Consider the following 23,313-nt stretch of genomic DNA (forward strand, 5'->3'; position numbering starts at 1 on the left):
TATTATTATTATTCCGTCTAGTCTAAAGTGACCGGCGCCAGATGTAGATGACAGGTCGGGGCGGATCGTGTGGAAAGTGCTTCTGCGGATCGTCTCTCGCTCAGGGGAGAGAGAGATGGCGTGCTTGCTGGAGGCCCCTCTACGCATCAGCGTGTTATCTGTGAGTCTCTGTCGCTTTGTCAGTAACAAAACTCAGCCTTTTATGCGTGCACGATGTTCGACATGGAAGACCCGAGCGTGTTTGTTATGACGGTTGTCCGGGTCCAGCTAGCGGGCTTACGCTGTGTGTGTTTGTGGGGAGGCGAGAGGTTGGCTGACGGTCACCCGGAATGAGTTCATGTACCGGCGCGGGTTGGAGAGGATGCTGTGGGACTCTTCCGTCTTCCACTCGTTTACTTCATTTAGTCCGCAGAAATATTCCCACTTTGGGTGTAAAATGAATGAGTCAGGGATTAGACCCTGGATTAGAGTTAGCTCCTGAGTTAGCTAGTCTTGCTAGTAGCTATGAAGTTGTTACTTTACAGGCTTGTTGCTGCTTAGCAGGATAGCTAGCAGGAGCTTAAGTGGACCGCTTAGTTTCAGGTAAAATATTAGTACATTTCTCGCATTTTGGAGGATATATAGCTTTCTCTGGCCTTAAAGGAAGTAATATGTGAGTTGTTGCTGTGCAGCTGTCAGACTGGAAGGCTAACTGAAAGTAAGTAAGCGCTGTGGAGGTGGAAACGCCCCCTGCCCTGTTGCTCCACTACTCTGAGGAAGAGAAAAGCGGTAGCTCTGAGGACCAAACCGCTCCATACTGCACTTATAGTGTGCACTACATAGACTACAGGACCGCGCAGTTTGTCCCCTCCGTAGTGCACTTATATAGGAAGTAGGACGTTATTTGGAATTTAGCGGGACTTGCTTGTGGTCTCTCTCTCTCTCTCTCTCTCTCTCTCTCTCTCTCTCTCTCTCTCTCTCTCTCTCTCTCTATATATATATATATATATATATATATATATATATATATATATATGATGCAACGTTAGTTTCGTTTTATACAAATACGTGAACATCTTATTTCCCATCTGTTATCAAACCGGTTACCCTGCTGAAAAACCCCCCAGTAGAAACCATCACAGACATTCTAATGGTTTTCACAACAAATTCCATTACAAACCATCATCTAACCATTAAAACCATTACCATTATTGGTTCTTAATGGTATCCTCTAGACATAATATGCCACCAACAGAAGGCAACAAATTACCAGTAGAAACCCACAGGGACTATTACAGTTTCCATTAAAACCAATACAATTCCCATTAAAACCATTACAAATTCCGTGAGGGTGGTTTTCAGTGGGTTATGAAATCATCCATCCATCCTTACGTCCATCCGTATACAAATAATATACCGTCCAAATGATGCTCAAAGGACATCACGGATGCTGTTTAGGGCTGAGCGATATAGCGGTATCATGATAAATGATTACGCGATACGTTGTTCTGAGAAATTGTTGTTATGGTGATGTATTTTTTTTTCGTAATTCCAAATTAAAAGGTACTGAATGCATGCTGTCGATTTGACGTAATTTAATTATTTATTAAATATTCTTTGTCGGCATTAAAGAAAAGTAGCGCAGATTTCAGTTTAACGTTTTTTTTTTGTTTGTTTGTTTATTTTACTGTTTTGCAGACAGTTTGTTAGCTAAATAATATATCGTGATCTGCATAGTGTATTGTAGAAATGTCCTCGTGTATCATGATATGATATTTTTGTCATCTCCCAGCCCTATCATTGTCCCTGGTTTGATCTCTGTGCCTGTTTGGGTTTCTATTACTTCCCCAAAAAAACATCCTGGAAGGTGGACTTCATTCTAAACTTTTATTAGATGTGAACGAGTGTGTGAATTCAAGCGTAAATTGTGCCTGCGAACTCATCCTTCCGTACTTCCATTCGTACATCCTTCCGTACTTCCATTCGTACATCCTTCTGTACTTCCACTCGTACATCCTTCCGTACTTCCATTCGTACATCCTTCCGTACTTCCATTCGTACTTCCTTCCGTACTCCCAATCGTACATCCTTCCGTACTCCCAATCGTACATCCTTCCGTACTTCCATTCGTACATCCTTCCATACTTCCACTCGTACATCCTTCCATACTTCCACTCGTACATCCTTCCGTACTTCCATTCGTACTTCCTTCCGTACTCCCATTCGTACTTCCTTCCGTACTTCCACTCGTACATCCTTCCGTACTTCCATTCGTACATCCTTCTGTACTTCCATTCGTACATCCTTCCGTACTTCCATTCGTACATCCTTCCGTACTCCCATTCGTACATCCTTCCGTACTTCCATTCGTACATCCTTCCGTACTTCCATTCGTACTTCCTTCCGTACTTCCATTCGTACTTCCTTCCGTACTTCCATTCGTACTTCCTTCCATACTTCCACTCGTACATCCTTCCGTACTTCCATTCGTACATCCTTCCATACTTCCACTCGTACATCCTTCCATACTTCCACTCGTACATCCTTCCGTACTTCCACTCGTACATCCTTCCGTACTTCCACTCGTACATCCTTCCGTACTTCCATTCGTACATCCTTCCGTACTTCCATTCGTACTTCCTTCCGTACTCCCAATCGTACATCCTTCCGTACTTCCATTCGTACATCCTTCCGTACTTCCATTCGTACATCCTTCCGTACTTCCATTCGTACATCCTTCCATACTTCCACTCGTACTTCCTTCCGTACTCCCATTCGTACATCCTTCCGTATTTCCGTGACCGCTTTATCTCGGACAGAGTTGCGATGTATTTGGAGCCTGTCCCGGGAACACTGGTTGTGAGGTGGGAATACAACCTCATGTGAAGCCAGGCCACCGCAGGGCACTGTACGCTTGCACTCACCCACTCGTTCACATCTAATAACAATTTAGAGTCAAGGCAAGAGTCAAGAACATGTTTCTGGGAAGTAGGAAGAAACCGGAGAACCCGGATAAAACCTGAACAGGCACGGAGATGGAACCAGGTACCGTGCCATTTTGCATGATGCCATTTTCAGTATCATTTGGATTGTGTATTATTATTATTATTATTATTATTATTATTATTATTAAATCTGAATGGTGATTATCCACATAAAGAGATAATCTTGTTTGCTGTTGAGTGTGTCATGTGATTTGAGTACAAGCGTTATACCGGGATAAGGATTAACCGCTCGGTGTGCCAACCTCCACCCAGTACATTATATATCAAATCAGCCGGCTGTTTGACTACAAGTGACCACGCGTGCCTCAGGATGCGCTCCACACGCACGACACCTGAAGTAACCAGGTGTACACAGGGTCAGCAATTCTGCAGGATGAAACATTAATGCAACACAAAGTTGCAAGTCATCCTTCGCTCTGTATTGGACTTGAAGCCGTCATTACCGTGGCTTTCGAAGGCAGTGGAAGCTGATCTGTGGTCAGTATAGTACACCGTTTCCAAAATGGACAACTTGGACCGTTTTGTGTTCACGGCTAAAAGCATAGTGGACATTATCGTGAGCCATTATGCATGTTGTCATTTGTAGATAAGAGTTTTAGCAGTGTCGGAGCTGTTGGTATCACGTGACTCTCACAAGCGTCACGTGACCCACGGCAGTCGTCCTCATCTCGATAAGACTTTAACGCAGATCACTCGTCCTCGTCGTTCAAACTCGGCCAAAGGTTTTCGTTTATGCCACAGTCACACTATTTGACATACAAGAAGGCTGTGTTTCCAAAACATCAGCTGATTTGGCCTCATGCGTATATTAGTGCTTATGTAAGATGATATTCCAGGGTTGATATTTGAGCCTGAGTGTTTGTTCCAGAGGTTCAGACCACTACGCTTACATTTACGTTGATGGCATTTGGCAGACGCCCTTATCCAGAGCGACTTACAGAAGTCTCCATCAAGAAATACATCCCGATACTGGTTCACTAGGTCACGAACTGAGAATACCATCAGCCTTAAAACTCTGTTAAGATAAAATAAACTTTATTGATCCCACACTGGGGAAATTCCCTCATTACAGCAGCTCAATTACACAAAACAGATAAGAAAGAATAGAATAGAAAAAAATGTCTAATATAAATGAATAGAAAAATAAGAATAATAGTAGTAAAAAAAATAGTAATGGTAATATGTACACTATGAACACCTCAGTGTTTGTACAGATGAATAAGAAACACCTCATTTATATACAGATAAGTGACAAATGGAATATTGCACAGTTCACAGTAGAGGGTGAGCAACAAATAGTAATAAATGAATAAATATACATAGTGGGGAATTTTATTTTTACCCAGCTAGCAGTGCTGCATTATGCTGTTATTGATAAGAGATAGACGGAATATTGCACAGTTCACAGTTGGGAAGTAATATAGTAAGAAAAACACACAGACAACAATAAAAAATTTTTTAATGAGAAGTGATAATTTAAGTGCTTTAGGAAGAGGTAGATCGTTAGACGTGGTTTGAAGACCGTCAGTGACTCAGCTTTTCAGGCATCTAGGGTAAGTTCATTCCACCACCTACGTACCAGAACAGAGAAGAGTCTTGATACATGCCTTACTTGTGGGTCCAGTCGAGCGGTGCTAGAGGATCCGAGGGAGCGTGGTGCAGTGCGGGGTGTGAGAAGTGATTTGAGGTAAGTGGGTGCTGGTCCATTTTTGGCTTTGTTGGCAAGCATCAGAGTTTTATGTGGTGGTGTGGGAGAACTTAGGAAGGTTGAAAACCAGTCGTGCAGCTTCTTTCTGGATCAGTTGCAGAGGTCAGATGGCTCCCAGAGGAAGACCTGCCAGGAGCGAGTTGCAGTAATCCAGTCTCCAAATGACAAGAGACTGAACCAGCACCTGAGTGGCCTGTATGGATAGAAATAGCCGAATCCCTCTGATGTTGTAAAGGGGAAATCGACATGAGCGTGTCAGATTAGCACTGTGAGAGGAAAAGGACCGCTGGTTGTCCATGGTCACCCCAAAGTTGCGTGCAGTAACCGAAGGTGCGGTCTGGAGTTCTCGTATAGGAAGTGATCACAGTGGTCCCATTCCTTCTAGAAACTTCTGTCCACTGATGAACGCAAAAACAGAGTTCTCAAGTGTCAGAGCTTCATTTCGTTGCCCAAGAGAGCTGGCGATGGCTGGATTCAGGGCAAGCGGTGGGCAGAATGGGAGTTTTCCAGCTCACGTCCTGCTGCTCTGCCTCTCTGAACTGTTTTCTGCTCTGAGTTTTGAACTGGGGTAAATGCACTGATTTGTGATTGTTGTCTTGTCACTATGCAGGAAGTCACAGCCACCAGTCGTCATTATGTTGACCGGCTGTTCGACCCCGACCCACAGAAAGTGCTGCAAGGAGTCATGTGAGTATACAGTGGCACGTCTGTGCGCTTGTCCTCCTCGGACCTGGCCGGTTAACGGTTAGCCCATACCGATGTCTACCTGTGGGTGTAGAAGTGTGAGGTGAACAGTGTGTGTGTATGTGTGATAGTTCACATTCATGTTTCACTAGCGTGTGTGTGTGTATGTGTGTATGCTCCTGTGTTGTCAACGTGCGTGATCTTTTCAGCTTTATTTTTAGCTCGGAGCTCTAGTTACGGTTAACCGTCTGCTAACGATCTGCTTCATCAGTACTTTTCCGCTCTGTTATAAGCAGCTTCAGCTGCGATTGAAATCGCAATTATTTAGTAAAAAAAAAATCTCAGGCAGTGTTTTAGATTTATAACCACTGATTTTATTATATATATTCAAACAATACAGAAAAATGTTAGGAAGATATATGGCTGAATGAAGATAGATGTGTACACTTTGTGATTACGCTACACAATGGAGACAGCATTAATGCACCAGACTAGTTTTACGGATTGTGTTTTCATGGATTGCAGAGTTTTTTTTTTTGCAAAATTCATACATATGAAAAGTATCTCTGAGTTAACACTGGACTGCGTTAAGTCAAGGCTTTATCAGTCCTGTCACAGAAATGAATACAAAATCAAGGAAATATTGGGAGGAGCTCGCAATTTTTCCAAATTATTGCAGATTTGCCTCAGATTTTGGACAGGAAGCATCTTGAGAGCCGAATCCCTCTTCGATTCACGTGTTTCGAACATGAATACAGCTAAAAGGTCTCATTTACTAGCATCACTGCGAAAGAGCATGCAAAACAGTTTTGTGCAGTTGCAATTTTGCCACTTCGAGTAGTTTTCCAAAAAAAAAAAGCACAAAAAACGAATTTTTGGCCGCAACAATCACAAAAAACTCAGCAAAATCCTGCAGGGACAGATTTAACGTATATTAATGTTGTGCTGAACTCAAATTTGTAAACAGGTAGTGGTTTTCCTTGTGTATCAGCCAAGTGGATAAAACTCTATAGATCTGCTGAGGCATCACTGATAGTCGCTCCATTTCACATTTGATTACAAAGATAATTATACTACTAAGTGTTTTCTGAAAGTGGATGGATGGATGGATGGATGGATGGATGGATGGATGGTTGGAGCTGTGTAGCGTTTAAATGGTAGCTAGGGTGTGTACAGTCAGACCTGGGCCCAGTCTCTTCTGCACTGATCTGTGCAGTAATGTTGGTAGAGATGACCTGAAGAATTCTTATTAATATGCGTCCTGGTCAGAGTAATTTCAGTGTAACTTGTATTACACTGTATTGTTTTGAAACTGTATTGAAACTGTATTTGTATTAAACTGTATTGTTTTCAACAGTGACATGAAGAATGCTGTGATTGGAAACAACAAACAGAAGGCCAACCTGATTGTTCTGGGAGCCGTGCCCAGGTAGGTGGAGCCACGTCATTCAGTTCCTAGAATCGCATGGTACACCGACACAGCTGAATATAGTAGCGGCTGCTTTTTGTGCACACAGATGTGTAGTGGTTGTGTGCTAATAATATCGTATACCCAGGACTCACAGCTTCATACTGTGAGCACACTGCTCTAATACTGTAGCTCAGTGGCTGAACTGACCTGCTAATGTTAACAACTCAGTGTAAAATGACCGTGATGGTGTAATTTCTGGATCGAGACTGAGACGTATGGGCAGACACAGCTATCTAGTGATTTAGGGTACATTTACACAACAGCGATATACTAAAAACAGAAAAGTTTCACGTAAAGATGACAACGTTGTCAAAACAATCAGTAAAAACGATTAAAAACGCTGTATTATGCATGCCAGGCCAGTAGGTGGCGATGTCACTTGTCAGCCATATTGATCCAGGCAAGACTGGCCTATAAACAAATACAAGTAAACTGGGGAGCTGTTCTTGATAAAAAGCACAATAACTTTTACATTTCTCAGCCGATTTCAACGGTTTATGATCTACATGGAGTACAAAAAGTAGTTCTGTCTCCAGTTACTTAGAATCTCGATAGTTAGACTGGAATATCATTCATTGTCATAAGGAATTGTGAAAACTCCTTGTCCAGCATAGATTCAGCTTATTTTTCCAATAGTGATTACTTCCTGACTGAATAAGATGCATCAATTTAAAGAGGTTGTGTTTTGTTTTATAGTGGCACTTCACTTACCCCACTTTTGACTAGTGTCATGGACTCTGAACTAGAGGTCGACTCGGTTTTGCTGATTAATCGGCACCAATAGCCAATTGCTGGAACGACGGTTGTTGACGAAAATCGATAGTTTTTCCCTGTTGTGGGAGCAGTTGAGAAGGGTCCATACGAGAGCGGCCTCTACAGACGAAATAAAAACTATCACTGACCAACTTTGTGTTATTTGAAGTTTTTAAAAAAAAATTTTTTATACTTGTTTTTGGATGTCTCTGCTATTTGGAGTGTTACTTTTTGGTTCAGTTTGGATGTATACCTTTTATTTATTTTAATATTTATTAATAATTAATATTTATATGTTTATTTTGTTCAAAAAAAGGTACAGTATATTTTCATGGTACAGTCAGTACAGTTTATTTTTGTAATGACGTTCGCTCAGCAGTATTTTACTTTGAGTGTTATGTTTTTATTCAGTATAAATTTTAAAATCTATCAGTTGATTAATCGGGGCAGGTACTGCCCGACTTGGTTATCGGTATCGGTAAAACCCACTATCAGTCGACCTCTACCCTGAACATCTGGGGGTTTTATAACAAGTATGTACTTCTCTATCCAAGTATTGTTAAACATATTGCCTGTCGTCATGCTAAAATCAGCAAACGTCTGTGAAAATGCTTTTCTTCCTTGATGAGCTGCCTTCAAGTAAATAATTTACATAAACGTATGTGATGTTGGCAGAACGAGGTGGTTTGTGTTGAGTTGGTGATCTATGGCTGTTGGTTGGCTGTGCTACGGTATTTTCGAGCACTCAGTTCAAGCTGCTGAAATATTTTGCTGTGACAGCAGCCGAACTGCAGTTCACCAGTGGATGGCCCTTTTCTAATAATTGTAGAGAATATTTTTTAATACAGGAGCACATGGTGCTGTGGAGCACAGGAAGGATTGCTAACAATCTGTGCAGTAATAATGACATTGAGCTGACTGACACTGGCTGTGTTTCATTGATTATCATGTAAAGCAGTGGATAAAGTACAGTGTCCCAAAAGTCTCCATACACAGGGGACTATGTTTGCACCACGTCGGTTGTGCCTTCGTCAGTGGATGTTCGTGGACGTCCACTTCCCGGTTGGACTCCAACACTTCGTCTTTTTGAATTTGTTAATAAGTGTGGCAGCAGTGTCGTGTGTGTGTGTGTGATGTGCTTGCCATGTTTCCTGTTATAGTCCATCACAACTTTGTGACAGCTTCCCGATCCAGCCATGAGAATGATTTCAATACGTTGTTCTTTTGTCAAAGGCGTGTATATATATATATATATATATATATATATATATATATATATATATATATATATATATATATATATATATATATATATATAAAACAATGTATGAACAATTTTGGAAGACATTTTGCTAAACAGTACTAACTTCACCTATGTATGGAGACTTCTGGGACACCCTGTACTTTATAATGTAGGAACTGTTGTATAACATTTGAGGTGTGTGTGTGTGTGTGTGTGTGTGTGTGTGTGTGTGTGTGTGTGTGTGTAGGCTCCTGTATTTACTCCAGCAGAGCTCGTCCAGTGCAGAATTGAGGACAGAGTGCGCAGTAGTTTTAGGCAGCCTGGCCATGGGCACCGAGAACAACATCAAGTCCCTGGTGGACTGTCACATCATCCCCGCCCTACTCCAAGGTCTCTGTCCTTTTCTCTCTGTCTCATTCTCTTTTCCACTGCTGTTTTGTTCCCGCTCAAAGCTCTGTACTAGTAAAATGATGATAACTCGTGTCCCATGTGGCAGGTCTCTTGTGTCCTGACCTGGTGTTTATCGAGGCCTGTCTGCGCTGTTTAAGAACAGTCTTCATCAGTCCTGTCACGCCGGTGCAGCTACTCTACACGGTAAGACGACATGGAGCAGCGCTCACTTTACGTTTGAAGAGCATTGTTGCCTGCTACTCGTGTTATTGCTGTACTTTGTATATAGCTTAAGATAACGATGCATAAGCGTCATAATAAATGAACCACTTACAGTAAATTCTGTTGCATCCTTTACTCTGGTGTTGTGCATTAGAATTAAAACCTGAGGCTACATCTATAATGTCGGCTAGCACCGACTAGAGCAATCCTAACTGTGGACGGAGAATTGTTTCCTAAATATTCCAATTCACCACCAGCACCAGTTAATCGGAAATCATCTTAAATCAGGCGCTTGTGAAAGAGCTGCGCAATTCCACTGAGACGATAGTCTCAAATATCCTTATACAGTTAGCCATCAGTCATTAGTCTTACAAATAATAATAGCAGTTCATAAGCCACATCGCAACGTAACTGGTTTTAACAGACTCGCTCTAGGGTAGAGTCTAGAAGCGAGAGTGCAACAGACACTACTGTTTACAGTGCACATGTATATAAATCATCGGCTCTGCAACTTTTGAGACGGATTTATTTCATAACGAACATAATTCAGCTTTTCGAATATTAGGCTCGTTATTCAAGTGTGTACAATAATATTGTGCCTATTTATTGGAACCATAGTATTAACTGTCCCACAACGCAGCACATTAGGTATAAGTTGACGTTAATTATAACTTGCTTTCGAGTTTTCTGAGGTTTGAATTACACCATTTCAGTTCGAGTGACAGGTTAAACAGGCTAATAACTATAAGGGGAAGTATTAGCTCAGTGTTTAAGACATTGGACTACTGATCGGAAGGTCACGAATTCATATCCCAGCACTACCAACAAGACCCCCATCTGCTCAGCTGTTTAAACGGGATAAACGTAACTCGCTGTGGATAAAGGCCCAAATGCCATAAATGAAAATGAGAACTTCATAACAAATATAATAACTTTTATAACGGAGGGTTGGGATTTCCACCGGCATAAAAAAAACAGAAAATAAACAAACAAATAAATAAATAAAACCACCCCCAGGGGTCCTTGGACCCTGTGTGAAAGCCACTCGTATAGAGAACTATAGAATAATACTAGACCAGAGATGTGAAAGTCCCCATTATAATTAACCTGTTGATCATTTATTGATGATTGGAATATGATTATTTTACTGCAAAAAATGTGATCCATATTTAGTCATTGGGAATTTATCTACTAATGCAAACTTTTTGTTGCTGTGGTTTTGTCAAATGTACTGTCCACTGTGTATTGTGATCCTTTGCAACTGTTACTCATTCACTACTGAAAAACCTGAACCTGTCCTTTTTACCCAGGCATGACTAAAAGTCCCAAACACTACTGTAAGGGATGAAGTGAAACTTGTACACACTAATATTAGTACACACGTGCTTGTTACTTGATTTCTACATCACATAAGATCGTATCCATGGAATTGTATTAATACTTTGATAAACGAGCCCAGATGTAGACAAGTAAACATGGGCATGTTCAGACGATACTTACATGTGTGCATCCACTGTTCTTCTCATTAGGACCCCACTGTGATCCCTCACCTGATGTCACTGCTGAGCCGGTCCCAACGCACACAGGAGTACATCACCCAGATCTTCTCTCACTGCTGCAAGGTCACACACACACACACACACACACACACACACACACACACACACACACACACACACTCTGTCTCTCTCTACATACTGACATTTATAATTTACCGCACCGTCAGAAGGTGTCACTGTATATGTGTTAAAACATGAAAACACTTTCTGCTGAATTTAAGTGACATTTAACTCCCGCCAAATAATAATAATATCAATATAACAATAACAATAGCCCAAGAAAAAATATGACTGCAGCTTCAAAGCTGATTTTTTTTCTGCAGCCTCACTATACTATACTATACTAATTTTCTAATTGCCAAGAATGTTCTTTTTTGACACGTTTGGAGTATATTATTCCCATTATTTTCCTCCCAATTTCTTTTTAGATTAATAATAAAAGAGTGATATTAGATAGATTGATAGTGATATTATGTACCACAGTAATACCCATTTATATTGTTTGCACAAAATAACCCACAAACCCATAAATTGGGAGAGATTTTGTGGTTTATTCAGTTTATTAGAGTAAAAGTCTTTACTCATTTGGACCGTTGCAAAAAAAAAAAAAAAATGGCTAAAGAATCAGAGACTAAAAGACTCTTTATGGGATCAAAAGCACTCCTCTATGGAATTGCTCTAAAGTCCTATAAAAGTGTGTCCTGAAGCTGGGAGATTTTCAGGAGATGTAGTTCCACATAACAATAAAAAAATATATATACAGATGATAAACCATCAGTCCTATCTTACAATCTTTCGGTTTAAATATGAGATTCCATAGTTCCATACATGATAATATGATTTGGACAGGTATTTACTGAAAATGACTTGACCTTCCATGTCAAACAAGCCTGGTAGTAAATATAGAGACCACTAAACCATTACTTTAATACAGTCTTTTACTATTTTTAGTCAGTTTCGTTCTTTTGGACCTGTTTGTTGAACAGAGTTTGAACAGAACACTGACCTAAATGGATTATTTTAAGTGCTGCCCCCTTGCGTTGTTCCTTAGGTGTGCAGTTTTAAACCCTGCTTTAGGTCTTCTAGGCTTTTTACATGTCTGTGTTTTGTTCAGACTCCAGAGCATCAGACAGTTTTGTTCAACAATGCTGCAATCGAGAACATCGCGCCACTGCTCACGTCACCATCCTATAAGGTACCTCGCATGAGACTTCACACACACGCGCACAAAATAGAATAGTAATGCTGCGGTGTTAAACCATGGCAGACCATCAGTCACCCTCTCTCGCTCTTCCCTCTGCAGGTACGAATGCAGGCGTTAAAATGTTTCTCCGTCCTTGCATACGAGAACCCTCAGGTCTCCATGACGCTGGTGAATGGTGAGAGAGTCACTGCCTTTTCTCATTTTTTCTTGTTAGCATTCACTCAGTCAGGCTTGTAAATGTTAATGGTGTGTGTAATTTGCAGTGCTGGTGGACGGCGAGCTGCTCTCTCAGGTTTTTGTGCGAATGATGCAAAGAGATAAACCCATTGAAATGCAGCTGACAGCAGCCAAATGGTGAGAGTCACACACTGACCACTGACTGTTCTTCTCCTCTACATGTGGGGGAATAATTTGGGAATATTTCAGGCATTAAGCATACTGCTTCTTTAAAGTGCACTGATTGTGGTTTTTCAAATATTACTTTTCATGTAGTGTGTTATAGAGCTGTTTGTGAATGAAAACAAGTCTGCAAAGTTTCAAAAATCAAAGCGCACGACAGAGTTACTGACTCCCAAAAGAAGGAACCGATTTTGAACAGCTGAAACGAGTCATTAGTAATTCCAGACTTACTTCCTGTACTAACTTACGTAGGTTTGTAACAAAAAGCCCTGCCTCTGGTCTTCATCAGCTGCACGCTTAGAGCAGTAGACCAATCACAACAGACTGGGACATCTGACCAATCGGAGCAGAGTATGCTTTCTGAAAGGAGGAGTTTAGAATGAATCCTTTAGAACGGATCATTTAACGAGTCGTTTTTTACACTGGGGGGGGGGGGGGGGGGGGTGTAATGCTGCAGTTTAAATTATGAGCACGTTGAAGTGTTTTTTTGACCTTCGATACATGTGAATCTATTGTATGAGACCTTTAAAACAAAATTAGGGACTCAAAACCATAATAGGTGCGCTTTAAATGATCTCTAGTTGTATACTGCCCTCTACTGGTTAAGATTCTACTGTTTCATTCTCTCTCTCTCTCTCTCTCTCTCTCTCTCTCTCTCTCTCTCTCTCTCTCTCTCCAGTTTAACATACATGTGTCGAGCAGGAGCCATCAGGACAGATGACTGCTGTATCACATTAAAGGTAGCTCAAGACACTGCATGAGTGTCACAACAGAGTTGTACCAAAAAATTTCACTTTAATATAATTTTTCGCCTTTCTCAAAATGTACCAAGACATATTTGCTACATACATAATACAGCTAAGACATAAGGGAAGCTTATAGCTACCAGTTCAGCATTGTGAACACTTGCCAGTTGGTTCATTATTATCGTTTTTATTTCACACACACACAAAAAACAATTCCAGAGCTGGTAGTAATGGCTGATTGGTTAAGGTTAAGGGTTCTGGGTTCTGATTAGCAGGTTGTGAGTTTAAATCTCAGCTCTGCTGCTGCTGTTGGGCCATTGAGCAAGGCCCTTAACCCCCTCTCCTCCATGGCTGACCGTGTGCTCTGACCCCAAGCGAAGAATAGCTATTTATTGTACTAAACTTGTATTCTTTTTGTCTTTCAATTTAAAACAAAAATAACATACAGAGCACACTGGAGCTATATTATATAAATCGCTTCCAACATTCCATCTTCATACATCAAGCTCCACCCGATGCTTGTGTGCAGAGATACGACTCTTATTTGTCAAAAAAAAAAAAAAAGAAAGCGATTCTGATGATCTTTAAAATTAGCCATTACTTTCACCCTTATATATATGTTACTATATCTGTTATTTTTATAGTGTGTCAAATCAGAAATCACATAGAAACAAATTCATTAGGGATCATTTAAATTGTCATGGTCTGAGGCAAGTGTGTGAGTGGTCTAAGGCCAGGACATCAAACATGTCCAAACATTTTCTGTAAATGTGAATTTTCTTACTTCCGTATATTTATTCGGCTTGCCCATGGCTGTTTGTGTGTGTGTGTGTGTGTGTGTGTGTGTGTGTGCGCTCAGACTCTACCGTGCCTGGTGCGCATGTGCAGTAAGGACCGGTTGTTGGAGGAGCGGGTGGAGGGGGCGGAGACGCTGGCCTACCTGATGGAGCCTGATGTGGAACTCCAGAGGATAGCGAGCGTCACGGATCACCTGGTGGCCATGCTCGCCGACTACTTCAAATACCCCAGCTCGGTCAGCGCCATCACCGACATCAAGAGGGTGAGACACACAAACACTGATTTTCATTTATTCATTGCCATTTAAAGGTTAACATTTAAAGGTTTCGTAAAACATTTATAACCCATAAATAACTCACTCATGTAGAGGTGTATGTATTATACTCTACTGGGAAAGCTGCTGTGATTACAGTGAACAATGAGGAGCACATTTAAGTTGATTAAGGAGAGACTGTGGCATGATTAAATAGATCATCAGATATTTTCCTTGGATAATCTGTCTCTCTCGCTCTCTTTTTCTCTAGCTGGATCACGACTTGAAACATGCGCACGAACTGAGGCAAGCAGCCTTCAAACTTTACGCCTCTCTCGGCTCAAACGATGAAGACATTAGGAAAAAGGTTAGCCATTTTCTGTCCCAAATTCCCTGAACAATATAACAGAAGTGTTGCAAACTGTGCAGTTTGCACTGTATGGCCAAAAGTATGTGGACACCCATATGTGCATGTAGAACATCTCATTCCAGATTTAGTCCCCTTTTGTTTTGCTGTTCTAATAACCTCCACTCTTCTGAGAAGGCTTTCCACTAGATTTTGGGGCGTGACTGTGGGGATTTGAGTTCATTCAGCTACAAGAGCATTAGTGAGGTCAGGCACTGATGTCAGGTGAGGAGGACTGGGGTGCAGTCAGCATTCCAGTTCATCCCAGAGGTGTTCAGGGGGGTTGAGGTCGGGTATCTGTGTAGGAGTTCTTCCACACCAAACTTAGCAAGCCATGTCTTCATGGAGCTTACTTTGTGCACAGGGGCATCGTCATGTTGGAACAGGTTTGGGCCTCTTAGTTCCAGTGAAGGGAAATTGTAATGCTATAGCACACAAAGACATCGTAGATAATTGTGTGCTCGAACTTTGTGGCAACAGTTTCAGGAAGAACCACATATGAGTGTGATGGTCAGGTGTCCACATAATTTCAGCCATATAGTGTATCTATTTTGGCGTAAGGCAAAAGTAGTCGTTTCAGGTTATCCTTGGTTTAGATAAAACCTTAGAGATCAGCTTTTTTCAAATTTTGCAAATCATTGAATAAGCTCATCTGCCAAATGACTAAATGTGAATATACAGCAGAATGGAAGCAGTCTGAGCCTGAAGCTGTTCTTCTTTAATGTGTTTGGATTATTTCCATGAATATGATGTTAATTAAAATTTGTCAAGCCATTAGTGTACATGAAGCTCAAGTTTCAAGACCCCCCCCTCCCTTCGTTTCCACTCATGAGGATGTTTCATCTTTGACTCATCAGTTTAAAAACAAAATGTTCTGCTGTGCCAGTCATGCCATTTCACTTTTGAAATAAAACGTTACCTAAACAGTTTCTAAACATGGTAGGCAACTCATTTTGTGTAGCTTGCATTTGACCAATCAGCACTGCACAGCTGGCTCCACCCAAATAGCCAACAGAAGACAGGAAGCTATCATTTCTAAAAAAAATTCATCTTACAAAGCCGTGTCTTTTTGGGGTATTTTTTTGTAGCAGGCGTCTATTGCATGAAAAGCAATAGGTTTCGATTCTTTGATTATTGTGGATCATCTCTTTCTCCCTCCCTGCAGATCACCGAGACGGAGAACATGATGGACAGGATAGTGAGTGGCCTTTCCGAGTCCAGCATAAAGGTCCGCTTAGCTGCAGTCAGGTATCTTACTCACCTTCATCGACTGTAGTTTAGCTCCGTGTCCTGTTCACATTCGAGTTTTTACACATTTCTGTTGTAGGCTTGCTCTGGTGCTGATCTGTTGCACTTTGAATACTTTCCCTGCTCGAACACCCAAGTGTGTTGTGGGAAAGGAAAATCCTAAGATGTACCGCTTTCTATGTAGTATGTACTTTCATTGTTTCCCATTCACTGTGTTCCTTCTTTTCAGATGTCTCCACAGTTTGTCACGGTCAGTACAACAGCTGAGGACGAGTTTCCACGATCATGCAGTGTGGAAGCCACTAATGAAGGTTTGACATTTTAAAATCGCTTTAGTACTGTTCTATGCTGTACACACAGACCTCTCCGAAAGTATTGGAACTGCAATGTCTATTTATTTATTTTGCTATAGACTGAAGACAGTGTTTCTGAAGATCAGAATATCAGCTTTACTTTCCTGTCATTTACTTCTAGATGTGTTAAACAACTTAGAACATGACACCTTTTGTTTGCACCCAAGTGATCAAAAATATTGGAACGTCAGTGATCGGTGTTGACCAGGTGTGCCCTGTTAGATTGATTGTTTAAACAGTTAATAGCCCCGAACCGCTACTCTTGGTTTGAGCCCTGGGTTTTGCGTGTGAAGACAAATGCATGCAATCTAGCAAGATTGGACTTCATCATGCAGCAAGACAATGACCCAAAAAGCACTGGCAACACAACAAAGGACTTCATCTTGGGGGAAAAGTGAAAGTTTTAGACTGACCAAGTCAGTCACCAGACTTTAACCCAGATGCATCTCTCCACCCAACCCCGGTACGGTAAAATCCTGGAAAAGCATTACAAAAGAAGAATGCAGCACTCTTGTGATGTCAGTGAGTCTCAGGCTTGATGCAGTTATTGCAGGCAGAGGATATGCAATCAAATATTAAGTGTACTTTACGTCACCTTATTTGATCACCTAAAAATTGGGTGGTCTGCCACCAAAGGTGCCACGTTCTAAGTTGTTTAGTACCATCATAGATTTAAATATCAGGAAATGAAAGCTACAATTCTGATCCATTGTTTCATATTCGTCTTTTGATCTCAACCCCAAATGTCTTCAGTGTATAGCAAAAACAGAAGAATCAGCCTTGCTGTTCCAATACTTTTGGAGGGGTCTATATAAAATCGTAGGCTTCTCTGACTGGTGTCTGTGGGGGTGTGTGTAGTTGTTACAGAATGCCCCAGATGAAGTGCTAGTCATGGCCTCTTCAACACTATGCAACCTGCTGCTGGAGTTTTCACCCAGCAAAGAGGTCAGGGACGGATACACACTTGAAATGTTTTTACTCAGCTCCTTCACAATGTGTCAACCCCACATTGAGCTTTAACCGTAAATGTTGCATTCAATGTGCACAGCCCATTCTGGAGTCCGGAGTGATCGATTTACTATGCAGCTTAACACAAAGCGACAGTCCTGCACTGAGGGTCAACGGCATCTGGGCTCTCATGGTGAGAACTGCTGTTTAATACCAACTTACTGACATTCTTTGTAAAGACTGTATACTAATGTAAAATGTGTGTGTGTGTGTATAGAACATGGCTTTCCAGGCTGATCAGAAGGTCAAGGTGGAGATCATGAGAGCACTGGGGACAGAACAACTCTTCCGGCTCCTCTCGGACCCTGACTCCAACGTACTCATGAAGACTCTGGGACTGTTACGTAACCTGCTCTCCACACGACCAGTGAGACACACACACACACACACACACACACACACAAAAAAAAAAGACATGTCATTATATACATGCACCAGTGTTCTAGCCTGGAAAACAGAGTCAAGAGAGCTGTGCAGAGAGTTATTAATCCCTCATCCGCCCCTCCATAAGATACTCTGACCAACCCTGTTAAATAATCTGATTTTCTTTTTCTTTTTAACAAAACATACTAGTCGATCAATTATAATATGTAATGTTGCTTAGTAAAATTCCATGGGCATTTGCAACCCTTAGAACCTTCAGCCAATAGACAAACCAGTGTGTGGTGGAAGAAACACCTCAGCAGGAAGAGCTTGGTAAATATTCAACAACTTTTTCACCTGCTCCAACCCACACGAGGGTAAAAACATCTAGACGTATTTTTATACTTCGCATGGAATCCCAGTTGCAGCTCAGCCCTTTACACTACACGTCTTGGCATAAACAGGTTGTGCACACCCTCTCGCACACTCTAATGCCGCCAAGAAGATTGTAACCTGTAAACTTTGCAAAAGTGGAGCTTATGTTTATATCCAAAATGCTCCACTGTGTGCAAGGGGTTGAGGAAATCCGTGTGAGTTGCTTCATAGGTTTCGTTTCATGCAGGTTTATTGTCAGTATATGGTGTATTTCTACACTTGCAGTGTCACTTCTGTCATTTATTATAACGAGTAATCTGTAAGTGATCTATTAGTAACGAGGCCGCATTGCTCCTCACTCGCAATGTAGACGCGGTGATAAACAGTGTAGCGCAAGTAAGATCTGTAATGTCTAATTAAAACGCCATGATCAAAGCAAAAATAAGTAAACAATATGCCTAAAGGCAGGACTGTTGTTTTATTACATGTTGAACTAAGTAACTAAGGCATATTTAACCTATTATATGTGTATATGTAAGTTTGGAGACACTTGACTGAAATGTTTCTCATGATCTTAAAAAGCTTTTGATCTGAAGGTGTATGATTAAATGTTTGAAATCGGTGTTGTAGATAAAAATATAATTGTACCAACATATTCATTTCTTTCATTAGAAAACTAAAATTTTATTCACAAAAAATTTTATTATTTTCAAACTGACGACTCGGAGCGAAATATTCTGAAAAGCAGCCAATAAGTGTCCAGCATAGGTGGGAACTCCTTTAATGCTGTTTAAATAGCACCTCGGGGAAATTCCTCAAGAAATCGGTTGAGAAATTGCCGAGAATACATTTCTGGAAATTCTAGGGAAAAATTGGGTCTACATTTGAAGATGCTAAAATATTAAATTATTTTGATTTATTTCGTATTTTTATCACACTATAATTCCATTTGTGTTACTCCAGAGTTTGATTACTTTATTATTATTCTAAAATTGAATAAATAAATAAAGAATGAGTGTTTCTAAACTTTTGACGGCTTCTAAACGGTAGTGTTTGTGTGTGTGTGTGTGTGTGTGTGTGTGTGTGTGTGTGTATATATATATATATATATATATATATATATATATATATATATATATATTGGCAACTGTTTGTCCATTTTATATATATATGTCTTAATCTGAAGTTTATATTGGTAACTCAGTTTATGGATTTTATTTTAAATAAATTCAAAAATGGTACTGAATGTTTTAATTCGAAGAAATAATCGGCCGATTAATCGATTATGAAAATAATTTTGTTGCAGTCCTACAAGATTAGAAGCTTTCTCAGCCATTGTCAGTCTCTCTCTCTCTCACTCACTCACTCTCTCTCTCACGCACACACATTAATCTTCTCATTGTGTCTTTTCTAGCACATAGACCAGATCATGAGCTCCCATGGTAAGCAGATCATGCAGGCAGTCACATTAATCCTGGAGGGAGAGCACAGCATAGAGGTGAAAGAACAGGTGAGAACTCACCCTTACAGAAATACTGTCGTTTATCATTTCAGAATTGATTTCTGCTGCTTTGGCACCTTTTATTAATTGGGGAACTGGTTAAAATGTAATAAGCTTCTTTCATGCTTGTATTTTCAGACTTTGTGCATACTGGCCAACATTGCTGACGGAAACACAGCCAAGGAGCTCATCATGACAAACGACGACATGCTTCAGAAAGTCAAGTACTACATGGTATAACCTGCGTTCTTCTGATTCTCATAGATACAGTACATGTGTGTTTATTTGTTTTTGTTTTAATGCCACGAGATTTGATTGACATTGATTACATTGATCTTTGATTGGTTTTGCTTGTGTTGTTGCAGGGGCATTCAAATGTGAAGCTGCAGCTGGCTGCCACCTTCTGCATTTCCAATCTGGTGTGGAATGAGGAGGACGGTGAGGGTAGAAGGGAAAATGGTTTAATATTTTGAACGTTTTTAATGGTATGACAGCAAATGTTTTACTGTATTTTTTTTTTTTTTTTTTTTATTAAACATTCAGCAAAATTTGAACGAAGAAAACAAGACAATTGGTAGAAACCGCTGCTCAAACACTAGTTGAATGTGCTAATCAGACTGATCTGAGAACAGTCCTCAAAAGAACAGGCCTGACTGACACCCGTCCATTTTAAAAGAGGATTGGCCTCCCCATGTCTCAAGCAGAACTAAACCCAAAGCACATTAGGATTGTTTAGCCTGGGTTATACTGGATAGTGTGCTGGACTCACAGCAAGCCAGGATAAACGTCACCCACTAAGAAGTTTTTGGCTGGAACGTTGATTTGTTCATTCACTCATACAGCTTGGGTATCTGCTTTATGCTGGTCACAGTCGCAGTGGATTTGGGCCAGATACCCTGGGAACACTGGGAGTAAGGCCTGGATGGAATACACCCTGGATGGATTACCAGTCCATTGCAGACCCTGCACACACACATTTGACACCTACAGGCAATTTATAATCACCAAGCTTCCAGATGTTTGAAAACAGTGTGTGAGTTCAGGTAGTAATCACACAATCTACTGTTAGTGATTGAGGCTATCTCTGTCCTTCTGTCTTTCTCTTGTTCCTACAGGTTCCCAGGAGAGGCAGGATAAATTAAGGGAAATGGGTTTTGTAGATATTTTACACAAGCTCACCCAGGCATCAGATCCTAACCTCTGTGACAGGTAACGCAAACACACACGGATATGTAGACAGGTACATTGATATTCTGTTGTAGTGGATCATGGTTTTCTTAATATCTCTCTTTCTCTTTGTCTCAGAGCAAAGACAGCGATGCAGCAGTACTTGGCGTGACCCTGAGCAAAGGCAGCCATCACTGAGAGGATTGCCGCCCCTCCCCCCTCCCCCTGTCTCTCTTCTGTTTCAGTTCTTGGAGTTTTGTTTTGTTCTACAAGACACCTTTCGAAACTACGGAGACTTTCCCAATCAATGCCATAACCTAGAGACGTGGTTGCCAGGGGCAAATGAACACTTGCGAACATGTCTTCTACTATTTTTTCTGCTGAACTTGTAGAAGATGGGTTTTCGTGGCTTTTTCCTCGTTTTTTTTGTTTGTTTGTTTTTGTTTTTTTGTTTTTCATTTTTGGATTTCGGACAGTAATTTGATTTAAAAAACAAAACAAAAACAGGACTTTAATCTGCTTGTGCTGCAGTGCCACCCGGTGGTTTGGATGCTTTGGTGCTTTGGACTTCGTCTCAGACTGCTAAGCTAAACAGACTAATGGCAGGGTCAAAGGGAGCGTTGTCTCCTTATTTCAGTTTGCTGACTTGTTATTGATATTATTATAATTATTAGCATTAATTATTAATTTTGTTTTAAGAGGGGCTTCATTAAGAGAGGACAAAGTAAAAAAAAAAAAAAGACTGCTTTTTGTGGATGCATACCTCGTAAATATCTCTCTCGCTCTCTAAATATATATATATATATATATATATATAAATATATATATATATATAAAAATATAAATATATAAATATATTTTTTGATTTATAATTTCCCCCAAGATTTTCTTTTCTTTGTGTTCTTTCCTCTGAATGATTATTTGTAGGGGACGAGGACAATATGGTAGAAGCTGAAGTTGTGAGAACTGCTTTCTTGTGGGGGTGAAATGAGCAGACGTGCATTTAAAATAATATAAAGAATTTAAAAAGCCACTAAAAAGTAAAGGTGTGCTTCAATCGCCTTGAATCTCTGCTTTGCAACTTGCAACGTAGCTCTGTTCCGGCTCGATCTCTTCAACATCGTATTTTATTCATTTTTTTTCCCCCTAATTTATGACATTAGTTTTTTGGTTTCTTTTAAACGATTTTGTTATTTTTAATGCCGTTCTGTGAACGTTCCCCCTGTCACATGTACCTGAACTGCCTCAGTTTTCAAAATACAAAAGCAGAATATATCCAAGACTAAGACTAACAGGTGGAAGATGTTGCTCTTGGTTATACTGTCTTTGTTGTTCTCTTGAGCAGAGTCTGCCTCCTTATTATCCGTAACTTCCAGAGTTCACTCCTTCATTTGCAAATTGACAATGAATGCTCCCCTTGAAATATATGCGGACCACTGCCACGGAGCCGGCCACCGCTTACTGTCTTTTGTCCTACTTGAGAAGCACCTGGTTTGCACTTGAAGATCTAGATTAGGTTAAAAGTGGTTTAGTTCACTTGTAGAGTGTTAGATAATCCATTTCCCTAAAACCTTTATCAGGCATGGAGCAAATAGCAAATTTAAGCTCTCACTCTTAACCTGCCTACCAGGTACTGGGTTTTGGTGGGTTTTAATCCTGACACGCGAGAATCACATACAGCATTGTTTTATGTAGCGTGTATTCTGTACTACAGTGCTCACCAATCCTGTTCCTGGAGATCTACTTTCCTGCAGGTTTCATCTCCAAGCAAAATCTAACACATCTGTTTTAGCTGATCGAGAACTTCTTAAGGCAATGATTAGATGGTCAGGTGGGTACAATTATGGTTGGAGCTAAAGTCTTCATGAGGGTAGATCTCCAGGAACAGGTTTGGTGACCACTGCTGTAGTATCACTGGGTTCTTTAACCTGGTGTAACTCATGTATTACTGACATCAGCATGTCTAAGAATCAAATATGCAGAGTAGACCAACATGCATCAGTCACATCATTACACTATTTGGGATTTGATGGAAGGACGGGAAACTAGTAATATTACTATGCTTTGAAGGCCTGGCTAATGTAATTCCTCTGGGCCTGAAGACTGGATGAGAGTGGGATGGATCCTGTGCCCCGCACACCTTGCAGGGACATGATGATAAGACACTCTTGGTCAAAGTTTCATCCCCTTTTCATTATACCTGCTTGTCTCATCCAGTCACCTCTGACTCCCTCAGTGTTTGCTGATTGGATCATATCTGCATGCGAGCTTAGACGTCTTTGAACTCACCTTTGGTGAAATAAACCGAGTTCTGCAATTTATGAAGCTCATTTCTTGCGTGAATTGTAAATGAGTCAGTAGGACTCTGGAGTGCATGCTACCTAAAACTTGGGGATATGGAGACAGATCTGTAAAAAATAATAATAATAATAATAATAATAATAATTCATTCCAAATTTCCCAACCCAATTATATTTA

At 40.6% G+C, this 23,313-nt stretch overlaps 1 protein-coding gene across 1 annotated transcript; it reads left to right on the forward strand.

Annotated features, from left to right (window-relative positions):
- The first annotated feature begins 3 nt into the window (after positions 1 to 3).
- On the forward strand, positions 4 to 22,281 carry armc8 (armadillo repeat containing 8). Its single transcript, XM_017469597.3, has 22 exons — positions 4 to 160; positions 5,303 to 5,379; positions 6,734 to 6,805; positions 9,091 to 9,233; positions 9,340 to 9,437; positions 10,985 to 11,077; positions 12,129 to 12,209; positions 12,318 to 12,393; positions 12,482 to 12,572; positions 13,297 to 13,357; positions 14,223 to 14,423; positions 14,686 to 14,781; positions 15,986 to 16,068; positions 16,298 to 16,379; positions 17,280 to 17,366; positions 17,470 to 17,562; positions 17,647 to 17,796; positions 19,582 to 19,677; positions 19,807 to 19,902; positions 20,034 to 20,106; positions 20,784 to 20,877; positions 20,974 to 22,281. The coding sequence occupies exons 1-22, from the start codon at positions 116 to 118 to the stop codon at positions 21,005 to 21,007; spliced, it is 2,022 nt and encodes a 673-aa protein (XP_017325086.1). The 5' UTR covers positions 4 to 115; the 3' UTR covers positions 21,008 to 22,281.
- Positions 22,282 to 23,313: the final 1,032 nt, after the last annotated feature.

This window comes from Ictalurus punctatus, chromosome 6 (assembly GCF_001660625.3).
Source record: "Ictalurus punctatus breed USDA103 chromosome 6, Coco_2.0, whole genome shotgun sequence".
Taxonomy (NCBI): domain Eukaryota; kingdom Metazoa; phylum Chordata; class Actinopteri; order Siluriformes; family Ictaluridae; genus Ictalurus; species Ictalurus punctatus.